Raw genomic sequence first — 21,655 nt, forward strand, 5'->3', positions numbered from 1 at the left:
GCATGATCATTACACAGGTGCACCTTGTGTTGGGGACAATAAAAGGCCACTCTAAGATGTGCAGTTTTGTCATTTTGTCATTGCATTTTATCAATGGCAATTTTATACCGTGACGAGATCCTGAGGCCCATAGTCGTGCCATTCATCCGCCGCCATCACCTCATGTTTCAGCATGATAATGCACGGCCCCATGTCGGAAGGATCTGTACACAATTCCTGGAAGCTGAAAATGTCCCAGTTCTTCCATGGCCTGCATACTCACCAGACATGTCACCCATTGAGCATGTTTGGGATGCTATGGATCGACGTATACGACAGCGTGTTCCAGTTCCCACCAATATCCAGCAACTTCACACAGCCATTGAAGAGGAGTGGGACAACATTCCACAGGCCACAATCAACAGCCTGATCAACTCTATGCGAAGATGTGTTGCACTGCATGAGGTAAATGGTCACACCAGATACTGACTGGGTTTCTGATCCTCGCCACTACCTTTTTTTAAGGTATCCGTGACCATCAGATGCGTATCTGTATTCCCAGTCATGTGATTTCCATAGATTAGGGCCTAATTTCCTTATATGAACTCAGTCAAATCTTTGAAATTGTTGCATGTTGCGTTTATATTTTTGTTCAGTGTATACTGTACCTGAAGAAGGACTTCCAGAACGTGTCAATCATTAAAATTGATGCAATACAAATTAAACTTTACAGCAGAATGTTTTAGTCAATATGACTGATTAATAAACGTGATAGTGATGATGAATCTGAAGCTAAATGTGGTTCAGGACTTCCGAGAGAAGGCTTAGTTGGTGGAGCATGGCACTGCAACGTCATGAACAGGGGTTGGCTTCCCGCTGGGCCCACCCATTCAAACATGTATGCAGGCAGTACTGTACTGAACAGTACTTTGGATAAAAGCATTGGCTAAATGGCTAAATATTATAATTATTCGGTCCTCAGAAGGTCTTCAGGACTTTAGAGAGTTGGTCTTCAAGAAGGACTAAAGAGTCGGATTAAAGACTAACGTTGCTAACGGACTACGAACGTTAGAAAAAAGGTCCTTCAGTCTCACTTCCACAAAGACATTGTGGTTTGGGGTTGGAGGTTAATAGAGTTTTCGGGTTACCCACAGCACTCTGGGTCATTCTTATTGGTCCATGCTCAGGGTCAGTGTGTCCTGGTTGGCTGAGGCAATGGTTAAGGGTCAGGGGTCAGTGTTTGCGTCTCTGAGAGACCAGGTACTCCTCGATGTAGTTGAAGAGCAGGTCCAGCTCTCCCATTGCCTTATACAGGCCCTTATCCTGCATCTAGACACACAGGAAACACACTCAGGTTAGAGGAAACACACTCAGGTTAGAGGAACTACACACAGGAAACACACTCAGGTTAGAGGAACTACACACAGGAAACACACTCAGGTTAGAGGAACTACACACAGGAAACACACTCAGGTTAGAGGAACTACACACAGGAAACACACTCAGGTTAGAGGAACTACACACAGGAAACACACTCAGGTTAGAGGAACTACACACAGGAAACACACTCAGGTTAGAGGAACAACACACAGGAAACACACTCAGGTTAGAGGAACTACACACAGGAAACACACTCAGGTTAGAGGAACTACACACAGGAAACACACTCAGGTTAGAGGAAACACACTCAGGTTAGAGGAACAACACACAGGAAACACACTCAGGTTAGAGGAACTACACACAGGAAACACACTCAGGTTAGAGGAACTACACACAGGAAACACACTCAGGTTAGAGGAAACACACTCAGGTTAGAGGAACAACACACAGGAAACACACTCAGGTTAGAGGAACTACACACAGGAAACACACTCAGGTTAGAGGAAACACACTCAGGTTAGAGGAACAACACACAGGAAACACACTCAGGTTAGAGGAACAACACACAGGAAACACACTCAGGTTAGAGGAACTACACACAGGAAACACACTCAGGTTAGAGGAAACACACTCAGGTTAGAGGAACAACACACAGGAAACAGACTCAGGTTAGAGGAACTACACACAGGAAACACACTCAGGTTAGAGGAACTACACACAGGAAACACACTCAGGTTAGAGGAAACACACTCAGGTTAGAGGAACAACACACAGGAAACACACTCAGGTTAGAGGAACTACACACAGGAAACACACTCAGGTTAGAGGAAACACACTCAGGTTAGAGGAACAACACACAGGAAACACACTCAGGTTAGAGGAACAACACACAGGAAACAGACTCAGGTTAGAGGAACTACACACAGGAAACACACTCAGGTTAGAGGAACAACACACAGGAAACACACTCAGGTTAGAGGAACTACACACACTTGGAGCCTGCAGGAGAGTCACCTTTTTATATGAAGAGATTAAGTCGTTGATGTCAAACGGTTTCTTACAGGAAAAGTAGTTCCTCTGTGGAGAGAGAGAGAGAGAGAGAGAGAGAGGGGGAGGGAAGAAGGGAGGGAAGGAAGGAGGGAGAGATCAGATCTTGTGACAGCCACACATACTGCAGTATTGTTGGGAGGCTCCAGGCTGCAACAGTAGTACACTGGAAACACAGAGACACAGACAGACAAACAGACAGACACAGTCACAGTGTCTCTCTCTAGCGTGAGAAGGTTGTTGGATATTGTGTAAGTTAGGAAGTAACCGTGTCAATGTTGTGTGTTTGGGGTTGGACCACCAGCTGGTCCCTAACTCTGAGATGTGTTTGGGGTTGGACCCCCAGTTGGTCCCTAACTCTGAGGTGTGTTTGGGGTTAGACCACCAGCTGGTCCCTAACTCTGAGGTGTGTTTGGGGTTGGACCACCAGCTGGTCCCTAACTCTGAGATGTGTTTGGGGTTGGACCCCCAGTTGGTCCCTAACTCTGAGGTGTGTTTGGGGTTGGACCACCAGTTGGTCCCTAACTCTGAGGTGTGTTTGGGGTTGGACCACCAGCTGGTCCCTAACTCTGAGGTGTGTTTGGGGTTGGACCACCAGCTGGTCCCTAACTCTGAGGTGTGTTTGGGGTTAGACCCCCAGCTGGTCCCTAACTCTGAGGTGTGTTTGGGGTTGGACCACCAGCTGGTCCCTAACTCTGAGGTTTGCGGCGAGGGAGATACATACAGAACCAGTCAACAGTTTGGACACACCTACACTTTCAAGGGTTTTTCTTTATTTTTACTATTTTCTACATTGTAGAATAATAGTGAAGACATCAAAACTATGAAATAACACATATGGAATCATGTAGTAACCAAAAATGTGTTAAACTAGTTTAGATTTTAGATTCTTCAAGGTTGCCCTTTGCCTTGATGACAGCTTTTCACACTCTTGGCATTCTCTCAACCAGCTTCACCTGGAATGCATTTCCAACAGTCTTGAAGGAGTTCCCACATAAGCACACTGATGCAGCACTCCATCACTCTCCTTCTTGGTCAAATAGCCCTTACACAGCCGGGAGGTGTGTTGGGTCATTGTCCTGTTTAAAAACAATGCTGTGGTAGCCATGCTGGTTAAGTGTGCCTTGAATACTAAATAAATCACAGACAGTGTCACCAGCAAAGCACCATCACACCTCCTCCTCCATGCTTCACGGTGGGAAACACACGCGGAGATCATCCGTTCACCTACTCTACGTCTCACAAAGACACGGCGGTTGGAACCAAAACAAATTTGGACTCATCAGACCAAATGACAGATTTCCACCAGTCTAATGTCCATTGCTCGTGTTTCTTGGACCAAGCAGGTCTCTTCTTCTTATTGGTGGCCTTTGCAGCAATTCGACCATGAAGGCCTGATTCACACAGTCCCCTCTGAACAGTTGATGTTGAGATGTGTCTGTTACTTGAACTCTGTGAAGCATTTATTTGGGCTGCAATTTCTGAGGCTGGTAACTCTAATGAATTTATCCTCTGCAGCAGAGGTAACTCTGGGTCTTCCATTCCTGTGGCGGTCCTCATGAGAGCCAGTTTCATCATAGCGCTTGATGGTTTTTGCAACTGCGCTTGAAGAAACTTTCAAAGATCTTGAAATGTTCCGTACTGACTGACCTTCATGTCTTAAAGTAATGATGGATTGTCGTTTCTCTTTGCTTATTTGAGCTGTTCTTGCCATAATATGGACTTGGTCTTTTATCAAAATAGGGCTGTCTTCTGTATACCACACCTATCTTGTCACAACACAACTGATTGGCTCAAACACATTAAGAAGGAAAGAAATTCCACAAATTAACTTTTAAGAAGGTACACCTGTTAATTGAAATGCATTCCAGGTGACTACCTAATGAAGCTGGTTGAGAGAATGCCAAGAGTGTACAAAGCTGTCATCAAGGCAAAGGGTGGCTATTTGAAGAACCTCAAATATAAAATATATTTAGATTTGTTTAACACTTTTTTGGTTACTAAATGATTTCATACGTGCTATTTCATAGTTTTGATGTCTTCACTATTATTCTACAATGTAGAAAATAGTACAAATAAAGAAAAACACTGGAATGAGTAGGTGTGTCTGGTACTGTATATTGGAACAGACTATATAGGACCAGACTATATAGGACCAGACTATATAGGACCAGACTATATAGGACCAGACTATATAGGACTAGACTATATAGGACCAGACTATATAGGACTAGACTATATAGGACCAGACTATATAGGACCAGACTATATAGGACCAGACTATATAGGACCAGACTATATAGGACCAGACTATATAGGACTAGACTATATAGGACCAGACTATATAGGACCAGACTATATAGGACTAGACTATATAGGACCAGACTATATAGGACTAGACTATATAGGACCAGACTATATAGGACCAGACTATATAGGACCAGACTATATAGGACCAGACTATATAGGACCAGACTATATAGGACTAGACTATATAGGACCAGACTATATAGGACTAGACTATATAGGACCAGACTATATAGGACCAGACTATATAGGACCAGACTATATAGGACCAGACTATATAGGACTATATAGGACCAGACTATATAGGACCAGACTATATAGGACCAGACTATATAGGACTAGACTATATAGGACCAGACTATAGAGGACCAGACTATATAGGACTAGACTATATAGGACCAGACTATATATGACGAGACTATATAGGACCAGACTATATAGGACTATATAGGACCAGACTATATAGGACCAGACTATATAGGACTATATAGGACCAGACTATATAGGACCAGACTATATAGGACCAGACTATATAGGACCAGACTATATAGGACTAGACTATATAGGACCAGACTATAGAGGACCAGACTATATAGGACTAGACTATATAGGACCAGACTATATATGACCAGACTATATAGGACCAGACTATATAGGACTATATAGGACCAGACTATATAGGACCAGACTATATAGGACCAGACTATATAGGACCAGACTATATAGGACTAGACTATATAGGACCAGACTATAGAGGACCAGACTATATAGGACTAGACTATATAGGACCAGACTATATATGACGAGACTATATAGGACCAGACTATATAGGACTATATAGGACCAGACTATATAGGACCAGACTATATAGGACTATATAGGACCAGACTATATAGGACCAGACTATATAGGACCAGACTATATAGGACCAGACTATATAGGACCAGACTATATAGGACTAGACTATATAGGACTAGACTATATAGGACCAGACTATATAGGACCAGACTATATAGGACCAGACTATATAGGACTAGACTATATAGGACCAGACAACTTTAACAGGATATCAGACCAGGCTACATACGCATTGGTTGATCTCTTTCTTCAGCTCGTGGAAGATGTTTCCGATGGAGTGGATGGGAGATTTAAAGTCATTGTTATGTTTTACGTTGTTGTTGTTCATGGCGGTGGGCAACACCGTGCCGAGGTAGAACTTCAGGATGCCGTCCATAGTGTGACACCCCAACGGACTCTGATGAGGAAACAAGATCATCCACATCACAACTTTGCTATGTATTTCTGGAGAGAGGAGCAAACACTGAAGATTAGTTAACTATAACTAACCCTAACTAACCTTAACCCTAACTGAAGATGAGGAAATTATAACTATAACTAACCCTAAAATGAGGAAATTATCCAGCAACTCTTGGAGGACAATGGAAGTTCATTTTAAAAATACATTTTGTTAATCCTCAACACACTTGTGTAATGTATGAACGGAAACAGCCACATCCTCCTCCTGGTGAGACTGTCTGTCCTCATCACAACCTGCTGTTGGAACAGGGCTCACTAATGCAGAGGAGGCAGTAGGAACTCACCTTGATGTGGTGTAGAATCCCCTCGTCTAGCAGAGGAGGCAGTAGGAACTCACCTTGATGTGGTGTAGAATCCCCTCGTCTAGCAGAGGAGGCAGTAGGAACTCACCTTGATGTGGTGTAGAATCCCCTCGTCTAGCAGAGGAGGCAGTAGGAACTCACCTTGATGTGGTGCAGAATCCCCTCGTCTAGCAGAGCTGTCTCCAGCTCATCATTAGCCTCCTGCCGACAACAAACAGCACAGTTTTGTGAAGTCTGTTTTACATCAAATCCAATCAAACAGTGGGTGTAAACGGTACAATGAGATGCTTACTAAAGGGTTATATACAGAGCCTTTGGAAAGTATTCAGACCCCTCCACTTTTCAACGTTTTGTTACATTACAGCCTTATTCTAAAATTGATTAAATTGTTTTTTCCCCTCATCAATCTACACACAATACCCCAAAATGACAAAGCAAAAACAGGTTTTTAGACATTTTTGCTAATTTATAAAAAATAAAAACACTGAAATATCACATTTACATAAGTATTCAGACCCTTTACTCAGTACTTTGTTGAAGCACCTTTGGCAGCAATTAAAGCCTTGAGTCTTCTTGGGTATGACGCTACAAGCTTGGCACACCTGTATTTAGGGAGTTTCTCCCATTCTTCTCTGCAGAACCTCTCAAGCTCTGTCAGGTTAGATGGGGAGCATTGCTGCACAGCTATTTTCAGGGGTCTCCAGAGATGTTAGATCGGGTTCAAGTCCGGGCTCTGGCTGGGCCACTCAAGGACATTCAGAGACTTGTCCCGAAGCCACTCCTGCATTGTCTTGGCTGTGTGCGTAGGGTCGTTGTCCTGTTAGAAGGTGAACCTTCGCCCCTTCGCACCATCCCTATGGTGAAGCATGGTGGTGGCAGCATCATGCTGTGGGGATGTTTTTCAGCAGCAGTGAATGGGAGACTAGTCAGGATCGAGGGAAAGATGAACAGAGCAAAGTACAGAGAGATCCTTGATTAAAACCTGCTCCAGAGCGCTCAGGACCTCAGACTGGGGTGAAGGTTCACCTTCCAACAGGACAACAACCCTAAGCACACAGCCAAGACAACGCAGGAGTGGCTTCAGGACAAGTCTTTGAATGTCCTTGAGTGGCCCAGCCAGAGCCCGGATTTGAACCCGACCTTGTTAATTCCTGCATCTGCGTCCTGCCTCTTCGTATACTCAGTACTCGTCACAGTAACTTAACAAAATGTGGAAAAGTCAAGGGGTCTGAAAACTTTCCGAATGCACTGTAAATATAGAGTACTTACATAATAGTATATTAATTTAAATATATACAGTACATTCAAGGGTTTTTCTTTATTTTTTATATTTTCTACATTGTAGAATAATAGTGAAGACATCAAAACTATGAAATAACACATATGGAATCATGTAGTAACCAAAAAACTGTTAAACAAATCAAAATATATTTTATATTTGAGATTCTTCAAAGTAGCCACCCTTTGCCTTGATGACAGCTTTGCACACTCTTGGCATTCTCTCAACCAGCCTCATGAGGAATGCTTTTCCAACAGTCTTGAAGGAGTTCCCACATATGCTGAGCACTTGTTGGCTGCTTTTCCTTCACTCTGCGGTCCAACTCATCCCAAACCATCTCAATTGGGTTGAGGTCGAGTGATTGTGGAGGCCAGGTCATCTGATGCAGCACTCCATCACTATCCTTGGTCAAATAGCCCTTACACAGCCTGGAGGTGCGTTTTGGGTCATTGTCCTGTTGAAAAAACTAATGATAGTCCCTCTAAGTGCAAACCAGATGGGATGGCGTATCTCTGCAGAATGCTGTGGTAGCCATGCTGGTTAAGTGTGCCTTGAATTCTAAATAAATCACAGACAGTGTCACCAGCAAAGCACCATCACACCTCCTCCTCCATGCTTCACGGTGGGAACCACACATGTGGAGATCATCCGTTCACCCACACCGCGTCTCACAAAGACACGGCAGTTGGACTCATCAGACCAAAGGACAGATTTCTACCGGTCTAATGTCCATTGCTCGTGTTTCTTGGCCCAAGCAAGTCTCTTCTTCTTATTGGTGTCCTTTAGCTGTGGTTTCTTTGCAGCAATTCGACCATGAATGCCTGATTCACGCAGTCTCCTCTGAACAGTTGATGTTGAGATGTGTCTGTTACTTGAACTCTGTGAAATATTTATTTGGGCTGCAATCTGAGGTTCAGTTAATTCTAATGAATTTATCCTCTGCAGCAGAGGTAACTCTGGGTCTTCCTTTCCTGTGGCGGTCCTCATGAGAGCCAGTTTCATCATAGCGCTTGATGGTTTTTGCGACTGCACTTGACGAAACTTGAAATGTTCCGGATTGACTGACCTTCATGTCTTAAAGTAATGATGGACTGTCATTTCTCTTTGATTATTTGAGCTGTTCTTGCCATAATATGGACTTGGTCTTTTATCAAAATAGGGCTGTCTTCTGTACACCACCCCTACCTTGTCACAACACAACTGATTGGCTCAAACACATTAAGAAGGAACGAATTTCCGCAAATTAACTTTTAAGAAGGCACACCTGTTAATTGAAATGCATTCCAGGTGACTACCTCATGAAACTGGTTGAGAGAACTCCAAGAGTGTGCAAAGCTTTCATCAAGGCAAAGGGTGGCTACTTGAAGAATGATTTGTTTAACACTTTTTTGGTTATTGCATGATTCCATATGTGTTATTTCATAGTTTTGATGTCTTCACTATTATTCTACAATGTAGAAAATAGTAAAAATAAAGAAAAACCCTGGAATGAGTAGGTGTGTCCAAACTTTTGACTGGTACTGTATATATAGAGTACTTACATAGTAGCATGAAAAATTTATGCACTCACTAACTGTAAGTCGCTCTGGATAAGAGCGTCTGCTAAATGACTAAAATGTCAAATGTAATATATAAATGTATATGTATATACATATTAGAGTACTTACATAGTAGGATATTAACATAAATGTTTACATATAGAGTACTTACGTAGTAATCTCTGATGGTGGAGAAGGCGGTGCGGAGTTCCTTCAGTCTGACGGGGAAGCCCTCTATGAAGGCGCAGCAGCGGTCGGAGCACATCACACGTCTGCACTGGGCACGCTCACACTGCAGCGCTGCAGCCAGCAGCAGGGATAGGAGGAGAGAGCAGGGAGACATCCTGGAGTCTACTGGAGATACTGACACCGTCTGGCCCTGACACCGTCTGGTCCTGACACCGTCTGGTGCTGGAGTCTACTGGAGATACTGACACCGTCTGGCCCTGACACCGTCTGGTGCTGGAGTCTACTGGAGATACTGACACCGTCTGGCCCTGACACCGTCTGGTCCTGACACCGTCTGGTGCTGGAGTCTGCTGGTTCTGCGTGTACTGTATATGTCCTCTTCAGCAGCAGACAGGAGCATGTGTACTCTCTGGCATCAAGCCTTCATCATTTATACCCTGAGAAACTCCATCCTCACCTATTTCCTTTGTGATGTGCACAGAGTTGGTTATGTGATATGGTGATGGGGGGAAGAGGAGGGGTAGGGAGTTCCTGACTGCACTGGGGTCAAACTTGATGTTCATGATGCAACAGATTCAGTCATTTACATGTCTGTTGCGTTGGGGAAAGTTCTGTAGCTTACTCCTCCCTTCCTCCTCATTCAGATTCTCTACATCGTCTCGAAGATAGACAGAAACAGAGAGAAATAATTCCTGGCATAGATATTTAAATATATTTTTTTAAAGGCTTGATTCATGTGAAATATCTATTTATATATGTTTAATTTGCTTTGTAGACTTATCCCTATTTTTCCCTATCATTATATAATTCTGCTGGTCCAGTGTTTCTCTCAATTATGTATTTACTGTTAATCAATTCATTCAAAAAATGTTTTTACCCCATAGGGCAGTGTTTCCCGACTCCAGTCCTCCAGTACCCCCAACAGTATTTCTCCAGTCCTCCAGCACCCCCAACAGTATTTCTCCAGTCCTCCAGCACCCCCAACAGTATTTCCCAACTCCAGTCCTCCAGTACCCCCAACAGTATTTCTCCAGTCCTCCAGCACCCCCAACAGTGTTTCTCCAGTCCTCCAGCACCCCCAACAGTGTTTCTCCAGTCCTCCAGCACCCCCAACAGTGTTTCTCCAGTCCTCCAGCACCCCCAACAGTGTTTCTCCAGTCCTCCAGTACCCCAACAGTGTTTTTCCAGTCCTCCAGCACCCCCAACAGTGTTTCTCAGCTGGAGAACTAGAGTTGGGAAACACTGCCTTAGCGCAATTGTATTATTATATTGTTACATGCTGCTATCTAGGATTGTTGAGATCTTTGTGTATAATATTGGCCTTTCTCATTAAAATGATCTCACACATTCTATTTGATATGTATTTAAACTATTCCATCAGTCAGCTATACTGTTTGATTCTGATATTTTGCTAAATTTTTCTGATGATAAGTCATCTGATGTATTTTGTTTACAAATACTGGTATGCTTAGATTACCTGCTGTAAAGTTGGATTAGGACAATGGGTGAATTATAACATATATACCACAGAAAATACATTAAATAACCTAAACGCATTTCAGGTGCATGTTTAGTTTTTTGCCCTAGCACTACACCGCTGATTCAAAGCTTGTTGAAGAGTTGGTTCTGTCACACCCTGATCTGTTTCACCTGTCTTTGTGCTTGTCTCCACCCCCCTCCAGGTGTCTCCCATCTTCCCCAGTATCCCCTGTGTATTTATACCTGTGTTCTCTGTTTGTCTGTTGCCAGTTCGTTTTGTTTCGTCAAGCCTACCAGCGGTTTTCCCCTTGTTCCTGTCTTTCTCAAGTTCCTGTTTTCTAGTTTTCCCGGTTTTGACCTCTGCCTGTCCTGACCCTGAGCCTTCCTGCTGTTCTGTACCTTTTGGACTCTGATCTGGATTACTGACCTCTGCCTGCCCTTGACCTGTCGTTTGCTTGCCCCCTGTTATTGTAATAAACTTTTGTTACTTCGACACTGTCTGCATCTGGGTCTTCTCCTGAGACGTGATAGGTTATTTGAATCAGCTGTGTAGTGCCAGGGAAATAACCTAAGTGTGCACCCCTTGGGGTCCCCAGGACCGAATTCGGGAAACGCTGCTTTATTTGAAAAGGGACGAATGAAATCACACCTGTCCCAAGAAGAAGAAGGTTTTAGGGGGAGATGTTGACGAACATGACTCACTTGTCCACATTTGCATTTACCCCCAGTTGATTTGTGACTGGTTTCAGGTGAACTGCGGGGTATGACTATGTATTATGGTAAATTATGAGCTGGGTGGTTATCTTGTTACTCGCTGGGGCTTCTGAGAGAAAGAGAGTAAGAGAGAGACTTCATGTGCTAGTAAGTCACATTTGGGAGCTTCTCTGTGAAACATGTTTAACATTTTGGGATTCAAAATAAGTGTATTTTTCAGTTTTAAAGACCACACTACTCATCTTATACACTTGATGTCTCTGACAAATCTACCTAGAGATGAGAGATGAGAAAGAAAGGGTGTGTTTCACAGCTGACACTCCTCTGTCACTCCTCTGTCACTCCTCTGACACTCCTCTGACACTCCTCTGTCACTCCTCTGACACTCCTCTGTCACTCCTCTGACACTCCTCTCATGCTGTGAAAGTGCTGCATCACTCCTCTGTTTGTCCTCTCTGTCTCTCCTCTCTGTCTCTGTCTCTGTCTCTCCTCTCTGTCTGTCCTCTCCGTCTCTCCTCTCTGTCTCTCCTCTCCGTCTCTCCTCTCTGTCTCTCCTCTCTGTCTCTCCTCTCTGTCTCTCCTCTCTGTCTCTCCTCTCCATCTCTCCTCTCCGTCTCTCCTCTCTGTCTCTCCTCTCTGTCTCTCCTCTCTGTCTCTCCTCTCCGTCTCTCCTCTCCGTCTCTCCTCTCTGTCTCTCCTCTCTGTCTCGGTCTCTCCTCTCCGTCTCTCCTGTCCGTCTCTCCTCTCCGTCTCTCCTGTCCGTCTCTCCTCTCCGTCTCTCCTCTCCGTCTCTCCTCTCCTCTCTGTCTCTCCTCTCTGTCTCTCCTCTCCGTCTCTCCTCTCCGTCTCTCCTCTCCGTCTCTCCTCTCTGTCTCTCCTCTCCGTCTCTCCTCTCCGTCTCTCCTCTCCGTCTCTCCTGTCCGTCTCTCCTGTCCGTCTCTCCTCTCCGTCTCTCCTCTTCGTCTCTCCTGTCCGTCTCTCCTCTCCGTCTCTCCTGTCCGTCTCTCCTCTCCGTCTCTCCTCTCCGTCTCTCCTCTCCGTCTCTCCTCTCCGTCTCTCCTCTCCTCTCCGTCTCTCCTCTCCTCTCTGTCTCTCCTCTCTGTCTCTCCTCTCTGTCTCTCCTCTCCGTCTCTCCTCTCCGTCTCTCCTCTCCGTCTCTCCTCTCCGTCTCTCCTCTCTGTCTCTCCTCTCTGTCTCTCCTCTCCGTCTCTCCTCTCCTCTCCTCTCCGTCTCTCCTCTCCGTCTCTCCTCTCTGTCTCTCCTCTCTGTCTCTCCTCTCTGTCTCTCCTCTCCGTCTCTCCTCTCTGTCTCTCCTCTCTGTCTCTCCTCTCCGTCTCTCCTCTCTGTCTCTCCTCTCCGTCTCTCCTCTCCGTCTCTCCTCTCCGTCTCTCCTCTCCTCTCCTCTCCGTCTCTCCTCTCCGTCTCTCCTCTCTGTCTCTCCTCTCCGTCTCTCCTCTCCGTCTCTCCTCTCCGTCTCTCCTCTCCGTCTCTCCTCTCCGTCTCTCCTCTCCGTCTCTCCTCTCCGTCTCTCCTCTCCGTCTCTCCTCTCCTCTCCGTCTCTCCTCTCTGTCTCTCCTCTCTGTCTCTCCTCTCTGTCTCTCCTCTCCGTCTCTCCTCTCTGTCTCTCCTCTCCGTCTCTCCTCTCCTCTCCGTCTCTCCTCTCTGTCTCTCCTCTCCGTCTCCCTCTCCGTCTCTCCTCTCTGTCTCTCCTCTCCGTCTCTCCTCTCTGTCTCTCCTCTCTGTCTCTCCTCTCTGTCTCTCCTCTCCGTCTCTCCTCTCTGTCTCTCCTCTCTGTCTCTCCTCTCCGTCTCCATCCTCTCCGTCTCTCCTCTCTGTCTTCAAGAATTTGTGAGAGCTGATCATGTTCTATATAAAGCATTTCTGATCAACGAGCCAATAACGTATATTACATATGTTTAACCACGCAAAAGCACACACACACACACACACACACACACATAGTGTGAGATAAGGAGTTGATAGATACATGCTGAGTAAGCCTGTGTCTATAGGGTCTGTAGGGTCTGTTCACTGGGACACGAACCTGACCTATATCATGAAGCCTGTTCACTGGGACACCAACCTATATTCTCTTCCATTCAAATTCTTTCAAATTCCCTTCTTTGTTCGGGATTTAGATCAGTGCTGTACTTTTCTTCATTGGGTTGGAGTAGTTCAAAATGAAAAATAAAACACCCACGGGCCAAGCCGTGGTGTCTGGTTGGCTCACAGCGTGTATGCACCCACGGGCCAAGCCGTGGTGTCTGGTTGGCTCACAGCGTGTATGCACCCACGGGCCGTGGTGTCTGGTTGGCTCACAGGGTGTATGCACCCACGGGCCAAGCCGTGGTGTCTGGTTGGCTCACAGCGTGTATGCACCCACGGGCCAAGCCGTGGTGTCTGGTTGGCTCACAGCGTGTATGCACCCACGGGCCAAGCCGTGGTGTCTGGTTGGCTCACAGCGTGTATGCACCCACGGGCCGTGGTGTCTGGTTGGCTCACAGCGTGTATGCACCCACGGGCCGTGGTATCTGGTTGGCTCACAGGGTGTATGCACCCACGGGCCGTGGTGTCTGGTTGGCTCACAGGGTGTATGCACCCACGGGCCGTGGTGTCTGGTTGGCACACAGGGTGTATGCACCCACGGGCCAAGCCGTGGTGTCTGGTTGGCTCACAGTGTGTATGCACCCACGGGCCGTGGTGTCTGGTTGGCTCACAGGGTGTATGCACCCACGGGCCAAGCCGTGGTGTCTGGTTGGCTCACAGCGTGTATGCACCCACGGGCCAAGCCGTGGTGTCTGGTTGGCTCACAGCGTGTATGCACCCACGGGCCAAGCCGTGGTGTCTGGTTGGCTCACAGCATGTATGCACCCACGGGCCAAGCCGTGGTGTCTGGTTGGCTCACAGCGTGTATGCACCCACGGGCCAAGCCGTGGTGTCTGGTTGGCTCACAGGGTGTATGCACCCACGGGCCAAGCCGTGGTGTCTGGTTGGCTCACAGCGTGTATGCACCCACGGGCCAAGCCGTGGTGTCTGGTTGGCTCACAGCGTGTATGCACCCACGGGCCAAGCCGTGGTGTCTGGTTGGCTCACAGCGTGTATGCACCCACGGGCCAAGCCGTGGTGTCTGGTTGGCTCACAGCGTGTATGCACCCACGGGCCAAGCCGTGGTGTCTGGTTGGCTCACAGGGTGTATGCACCCACGGGCCAAGCCGTGGTGTCTGGTTGGCTCACAGCGTGTATGCACCCACGGGCCAAGCCGTGGTGTCTGGTTGGCTCACAGCGTGTATGCACCCACGGGCCAAGCCGTGGTGTCTGGTTGGCTCACAGCGTGTATGCACCCACGGGCCAAGCCGTGGTGTGTGGTTGGCTCACAGTGTGTATGCACCCACGGGCCAAGCCGTGGTGTCTGGTTGGCTCACAGCGTGTATGCACCCACGGGCCAAGCCGTGGTGTGTGGTTGGCTCACAGCGTGTATGCACCCACGGGCCAAGCCGTGGCGTCTGGTTGGCTCACAGGGTGTATGCACCCACGGGCCAAGCCGTGGTGTCTGGTTGGCTCACAGCGTGTATGCACCCACGGGCCAAGCCGTGGTGTCTGGTTGGCTCACAGGGTGTATGTTGATATACTTTAAATTCAGATTAATGTATCTGTCAGCTGGATGCAGCGTGAGTCAGAGTCTCTCCTGTTTCCCTGAGCATTTAAAGACTAATAAAACTAACACACACACACACACTCTGTTCTAACAAGTTATCAAATCACATCTGCTCTGCAACCTTGGGCTTTCAAAGTACAGAATGGTGTGAACGAACACCTCCTGACTATTCAGGTTTCACACCTTCCTGATGTTCTCTCTGGTGTTTTCATAGCACCTTCCTGATGTTCTCTCTGGTGTTTTCATAGCACCTTCCTGATGTTCTCTCTGGTGTTTTCATAGCACCTTCCTGATGTTCTCTCTGGTGTTTTCATAGCACCTTCCTGATGTTCTCTCTGGTGTTTTCATAGCACCTTTCTGTAATCTGCTGAAACTGACCTCATTTCAGATCAAAGAGAGATGGTCAGAGGTGACTGGCTGACTCATTGAATGGCTGACTGACTGGCTGGCTGATTCATTGAATGGCTGACTGACTGACTCATTGAATGGCTGGCTGGCTGAATGACTGACTGACTGAATAACTGGCTGGCTGGTTGACTGGCTGACTAACTGACTGACTTGCAGAATGACTGGCTGGCTGACTGAATGACTGACTGATTGGCTGGCTGGTTGTCTGGCTGACTGACTGACTTGCTGACTGACTGACTGACTGGCTGGCTGGCTGACTGGTTCAATGACAGGTCATGATTACTGTATATCACGGAATGTGAAGTTGTGTTACTATTGACATTGCACTGCTGCTTTTCAGATTAAGATTAAATCCGCACATTTACCATGAATGTGATTTCTGAGGACGTGGTCTCGTACAACAAGATATGTCCCTGTATGTTTCTGTCATTCAGCAGGTGTTTCATTCTGCCAAGGCAGCAGCTACTCTTCCTGCAGTCCAGCAGAATTAAGGCAGATATACAATTTAAAAAACATTACAATACATTCACACAGGCCCCTACTCTACTACCACATAAATCCACGTGTACATGTGTGTATAGTGCGTATGTTATCATGTGTGTGTGTACTCATGGCTCTATGTAGTACTGTGCGCCTCCCATAGTCTGTTCTTGACTTGGGGACTGTGAAAAGACCTCTGGTGGCATTTCTTGTGGGGTGTTCGAGCTGTGTGCCAATAGTTTAAACAGACAGCTCGGAGCATTCAACATGTCAACACCTCTCACAAATACAAGTAGTGATGAAGTCAATCTCTCCTCCACTTTGAGCCATGAGAGATGGACATGCATATTATTAATGTTAGCTCTCTGTGTACATCCAAGGGCCAGCCGTGCTGCCCTGTTCTGAGCCAATTGTAATTTTCCTAAATCCCTCTTTGTGGCACCTGACCACACGACTGAACAGTAGTCCAGGTGCGATAAAACTAGAGCCTGTAGGACCTGCCTTGTTGATAGTGTTGTTAAGAAAGTAGAGCAGCGCTTTATTATGGACAGACTTCTCCCCATCTTAGCTACTGTTGTATCAATATGTTGTGACCATGACAGTTTACAATCCAGGGTTACTCCAAGCAGTTTAGTCACCTCAACTTGCTCAATTTCCACATTATTCATTACAAGATTTAGTTGAGGTTTAGGGTTTAGTGAATGATTAGTCCCAAATACAATGCTTTTAGTTTTAGAAATATTTATGACTAATTTATTCCTTGCAACCCACTCTGAAACTAATTGCAGCTCTTTGTTAAGTGTTGCAGTCATTTCAGTCGCTGTAGTAGCTGACGTGTATAGTGTTGAGTCATCCGCATACATAGAAAAGAGTAGAGGGCCTAGAGAGCTGCCCTGCGGTACACCACACTTTACATGTTTGACATTAGAGAAGCTTCCATTAAAGAAAACCCTTTGAGTTCTATTAGATAGATAGCTCTGAATCCACGATATGGCAGAGGTTGAAAAGCCATAACACATATGTTTTTTCAACAACAGGTTATGGTCAATAATATCAAAGGCTGCACTGAAATCTAACAGTACAGCTCCCACAATCTTCTTATACAGCTTCCACAATCATCAGTCATTTGTGTCAGTGCAGTACATGTTGAGTGCCCTTCCCTATAAGCAGGCTGAAAGTCTGTTGTTAATTTGTTTACAGACAAATAGCATTGCATTTGGTCAAACACAATGTTTTGCTAAGAGCTGGCAGCAAGCTGATAGGTCTGCTGTTAGAACCAGTAAAGGCTGCTTTACCACTCTTGGGTAGCGGAATTACTTTGGCTTCCCTCCAGTCCTGAGGACAAAGACTTTCCTCTAGGCTCAGATTAAAGATATGACAGATAGGAGTGGCTATAGAGTCAGCTACCATCCTCAGTAGCTTTCCATCTAAGTTGTCAATGTCAGGAGGTTTGTCATTATTGATCGATAACAATCTTTCCACCTCTCCCACACTAACTTTACAAAATTCAAACTTGCAATGCTTTTCTTTCATTATTACTTTTTTTATGCATGAATACGATGGCACACTGTTCATTGGCATTTCCTGCCTAAGTTTGCCCACTTTGCCAATGAAGTAATCATTAAAATAATTGGCAACATCAAATAGTTTTGTGATGAATAAGCCATCTGATTCGATGAAAGATGGAGTTGAATTTGTCTTTCTGCCCATAATTTCATTTAAAGTACTTTTTTCCATCATTCTTTAAATCATTGATCTTGGCTTCATAATACAGTTTCTTTGTCACGATCGTCGTAGGAGTGAGTAGACCAAGGCGCAGCGTGTGAAACAAACATGACTTTAATTAGTTAAAGTTTCAAAAATACAAACAAAACACGACTCGTGAAGTCCACGGTGACACTGACCGAACACGGAACAAAAACCCACAAACCCAAAGTGAAACACAGACAGTTAAATATGGCTCCCAATCAGAGACAACCAGCAAACAGCTGACACTCGTTGCCTCTGATTGGGAGTCACACAGACCAACCTAGAAATAAACCCAACAGAACTACCAACATAGAAATAAACACAAAGAATGAACACACCCTGGCTCAACATAATGAGTCCCAGAGCCAGGGTGTGACATTCTTCTTCTTTTTGTTGAGTTTAGTAACATCATTTCTCTATTTGCAGTAAGTCAGCCAGTCAGATGTGCAGCCAGACTTATTAGCCACTCCTTTTGCCCCGTCTCTTTCAACCAGACAGTTTTTCAATTCCTCATCAATCCATGGAGCCTTAACAGTTCTAACAGTCAGTTTCCTAACAGGAATGCTTATGGGGGAGGTGTTGCTGTATATATTCAGAGCCATATCCCTGTAATGCTTAGAGAATATCTTATGTCAAGTGTTATTGAAGTGTTGTGATTGCAGGTTCACTTGGCACATCTAAAGCCTTTTCTTTTGGGGTGTTGCTATAGGTGTCACGCCCTGGCTCTGGGGACTCTGAAATGTTGAGCCAGCGTGTGTAGTTTCTATGTTGTGTTTTCTATGTTTAGTTTCTAGATCGTTTAGATCTATGTTGGCCAGGGTGGTTCCCAATCAGAGGCAGCTGTAGCTCGTTGTCTCTGATTGGGGACCATACTTAGGTAGCCTGTTGGCACTGGTGGGTTGTGGGATCTTGTAAGGTATGTTGTTTGTATGCTACCTTGGACTTCACGTTTCGTTTGTTGTTTTGTCTTGTGTTTAGCCGTGAATAAATATGAATGCATATCACGCTGCGCCTTGGTCCTTCTCGTTCGTAAACGATCGTGACAATAGGCCACCAAGTGCTAATCTGGTCAAACACCATTTTTTCTAAAAGTTTACTAAGGGTTGGTAACAGGCTGATTGGTCGGCTGTTTGACACAGGTGTTTCAGCAGGTATTTCAGTCTTTCAGCAGTTGTTTCAGTCTATCTGAAGGTGTCTGTTGCTCTGCAGGTGTTTCAGTCTATCTGAAGGTGTCTGTTGCTCTGAAGGTGTTTCAGTCTATCTGAAGGTGTCTGTTGCTCTGAAGGTATTTCAGTCTATCTGAAGGTGTCTGTTGCTCTGCAGGTGTTTCAGTCTATCTGAAGGTGTCTGTTGCTCTGAAGGTGTTTCAGTCTATCTGAAGGTGTCTGTTGCTCTGCAGGTGTTTCAGTCTATCTGAAGGTGTCTGTCATTCTGAAGGTGTTTCAGTCTATCTGAAGGTGTCTGTTGCTCTGAAGGTGTTTCCGTCTTTCCGTAGTGGTTTTTGTCCTTCAGCATGTTTGTCTGTCTTTCAGACGGTGTTTCAGTCTTTCACCAGGTGTTCGGCAGGTAGCTTAGTGGTTAAGAGCGTTGTGCCAGTAACAGAAAGGTTGCTGGTTCTAATCCCCGAGCCGACTAGGTAAAAAATCTGTTGATGTGCCCTTAAGCAAGGCACTTAACCGTAAGTCGCTCTGGATAAGAGCGTCTGCTAAATGACTAAAATGTAAATGTTTCAGTTCAGGTGTTTGTCTTTCCATTGGTGTTTTTGTCTTTCAGCATGGGTTTCTGTCATGCCAAATCTTTTCAGTCTCCTGAGGGGGAAATGGTGTTGTCGTGCCCTCTTCACGACTGTCTTGGTGTGATCAGTCCTACCACTGTTGTGTCGTCAGCAAACTTAATGATGGTGTTGGAGTCATGCCTGGCCATAAAGTCATGGGTGAACAGGGAGTACAGGAGGGGACTGAGCACGCACCCCTGAGGGGCCCCGGTGTTGAGGATCAGCGTGGCAGATGTGGTGTTGCCTACCCTTAGGGGTGGTGCAAGAAATAAAGGCAGAAGATATAACTGAAGACATCGATGGAGTGGTTGGTGCACGTTGACTGACCTGTATGGTGGACGGAGAAAATACATTCACTTCATCAATGCTACTGCTACCCTAACCCATCCATGCTACTGTTCTTTGATGAAGAGTCTCTCCCTTCTCATATAAAGTTAGGATTCATGAGATACCATGTAAGAGCTTTTGTGCACAAGCCCCTTCATTGTCATGAATGTAAAAGATTTGGTAGTGTGTCAAGTCTGTGCAGAAGGGAAGAGTATCGTATGCCAGATGAAGGGAAATGCTGTAACTGTGGAGGTGAACTTGCGTCTGAATTCCTGGAGTGCCCTGTTAGGGTGAAGGAGAATGAGGTGGCAAGGGTAAGGAGTGCCCTGTTAGGGTGAAGGAGAATGAGGTGGTAAGGGTAAGGAGTGCCCTGTTAGGGTGAAGGAGAATGAGGTGGCAAGGGTAAGGAGTGCCCTGTTAGGGTGAAGGAGAATGAGGTGGCAAGGGTAAGGAGTGCCCTGTTAGGGTGAAGGAGAATGAGGTGGCAAGGGTAAGGAGTGCCCTGTTAGGGTGAAGGAGAATGAGGTGGCAAGGGTAAGGAGTGCCCTGTTAGGGTGAAGGAGAATGAGGTGGCAAGGCTAAGGAGTGCCCTGTTAGGGTGAAGGAGAATGAGGTGGCAAGGGTAAGGAGTGCCCTGTTAGGGAGAAGGAGAATGAGGTGGCAAGGGTAAGGAGTGCCCTGTTAGGGTGAAGGAGAATGAGGTGGCAAGGGTAAGGAGTGCCATGTTAGGGTGAAGGAGAATGAGGTGGCAAGGGTAAGGAGTGCCCTGTTAGGGTGAAGGAGAATGAGGTGGCAAGGGTAAGGAGTGCCCTGTTAGGGTGAAGGAGAATGAGGTGGCAAGGGTAAGGAGTGCCCTGTTAGGGTGAAGGAGAATGAGGTGGCAAGGGTAAGGAGTGTCCAGCCTGTCTCCTATCTGGAGGCGGTGAGAAGATTGGAAGGAACGAGTGACGGGGAAGAAGCAATGATAGTAGAGCCACCAGGACCACTGGAGGTTTCTCATCAACCGAGGGATCGTGAAATGCGACATGTTAAAAAGGTGGACTTTGTATTATTTATTGCAATGGTCATAAACTGTACAGCACAAGCGGAGAAGAAGTCTAAGAAAATTGGAATCATTGTGAGCTGAACGTTTTTTGGGGGTTCTTCATGATTTCACAGCCGAGGCCGTGCAATAAATCTTGTCGGTGAATGTATCATGGTGAAGGCATATGACAGCCCGCTTGGAGTTTGCCAAAAGACACCTAAAGGACTCTCAGACCATGAGAAACAAGATTCTCTGGTCTGATGAAACCAAGATTGAATTATTTGGCCTGAATGCCAAGCTTCATTTCTGGAGGAAACCTGGCACCATTTCTATGGTGAAGCATGGTGGTGGCAGCATCATGCTGTGAGGATGTTTTTCAGTGGCAGGGAAGACTAGTCAGGACCGAGGGAAAGATGAACAGAGCAAAGTACAGAGAGATCCTTGATGAAAACCTGCTCCAGAGCGCTCAGGACCTCAGACTGGGGCGAAGGTTCACCTTCCAACAGGACAACGACCCTAAGCACACAGCCAAGACAACGCAGAAGTGGCTTCGGGACAAGTCTCTGAATGTCCTTGAGTGGCCCAGCCAGAGCCCGGACTTGAACCCAATCTAACATCTCTGGAGAGACCTGAAAATAGCTGTGCAGCGACGCTCCCCATCCAACCTGACAGAGCTTGAGAGGATCTGCAGAAAAGAATGGGAGAAA

The 21,655-nt window shown here is 46.1% G+C and overlaps 1 protein-coding gene across 1 annotated transcript; it reads right to left on the reverse strand.

Moving 5' to 3' along the window:
• Positions 1-1,212: 1,212 nt before the first annotated feature.
• Positions 1,213-9,492, reverse strand: LOC311137997 (interleukin-10-like; the record flags this gene model as incomplete). Its single annotated transcript, XM_084172643.1, has 5 exons — positions 1,213-1,308; positions 2,374-2,436; positions 5,801-5,968; positions 6,474-6,533; positions 9,322-9,492. The coding sequence occupies 5 exons, from the start codon at positions 9,490-9,492 to the stop codon at positions 1,213-1,215; spliced, it is 558 nt and encodes a 185-aa protein (XP_084028769.1).
• Positions 9,493-21,655: the final 12,163 nt, after the last annotated feature.

Source organism: Coregonus lavaretus (genome assembly GCF_964263955.1).
Source record: "Coregonus lavaretus genome assembly, chromosome: 12".
Classification (NCBI taxonomy): Eukaryota; Metazoa; Chordata; class Actinopteri; order Salmoniformes; family Salmonidae; genus Coregonus; species Coregonus lavaretus.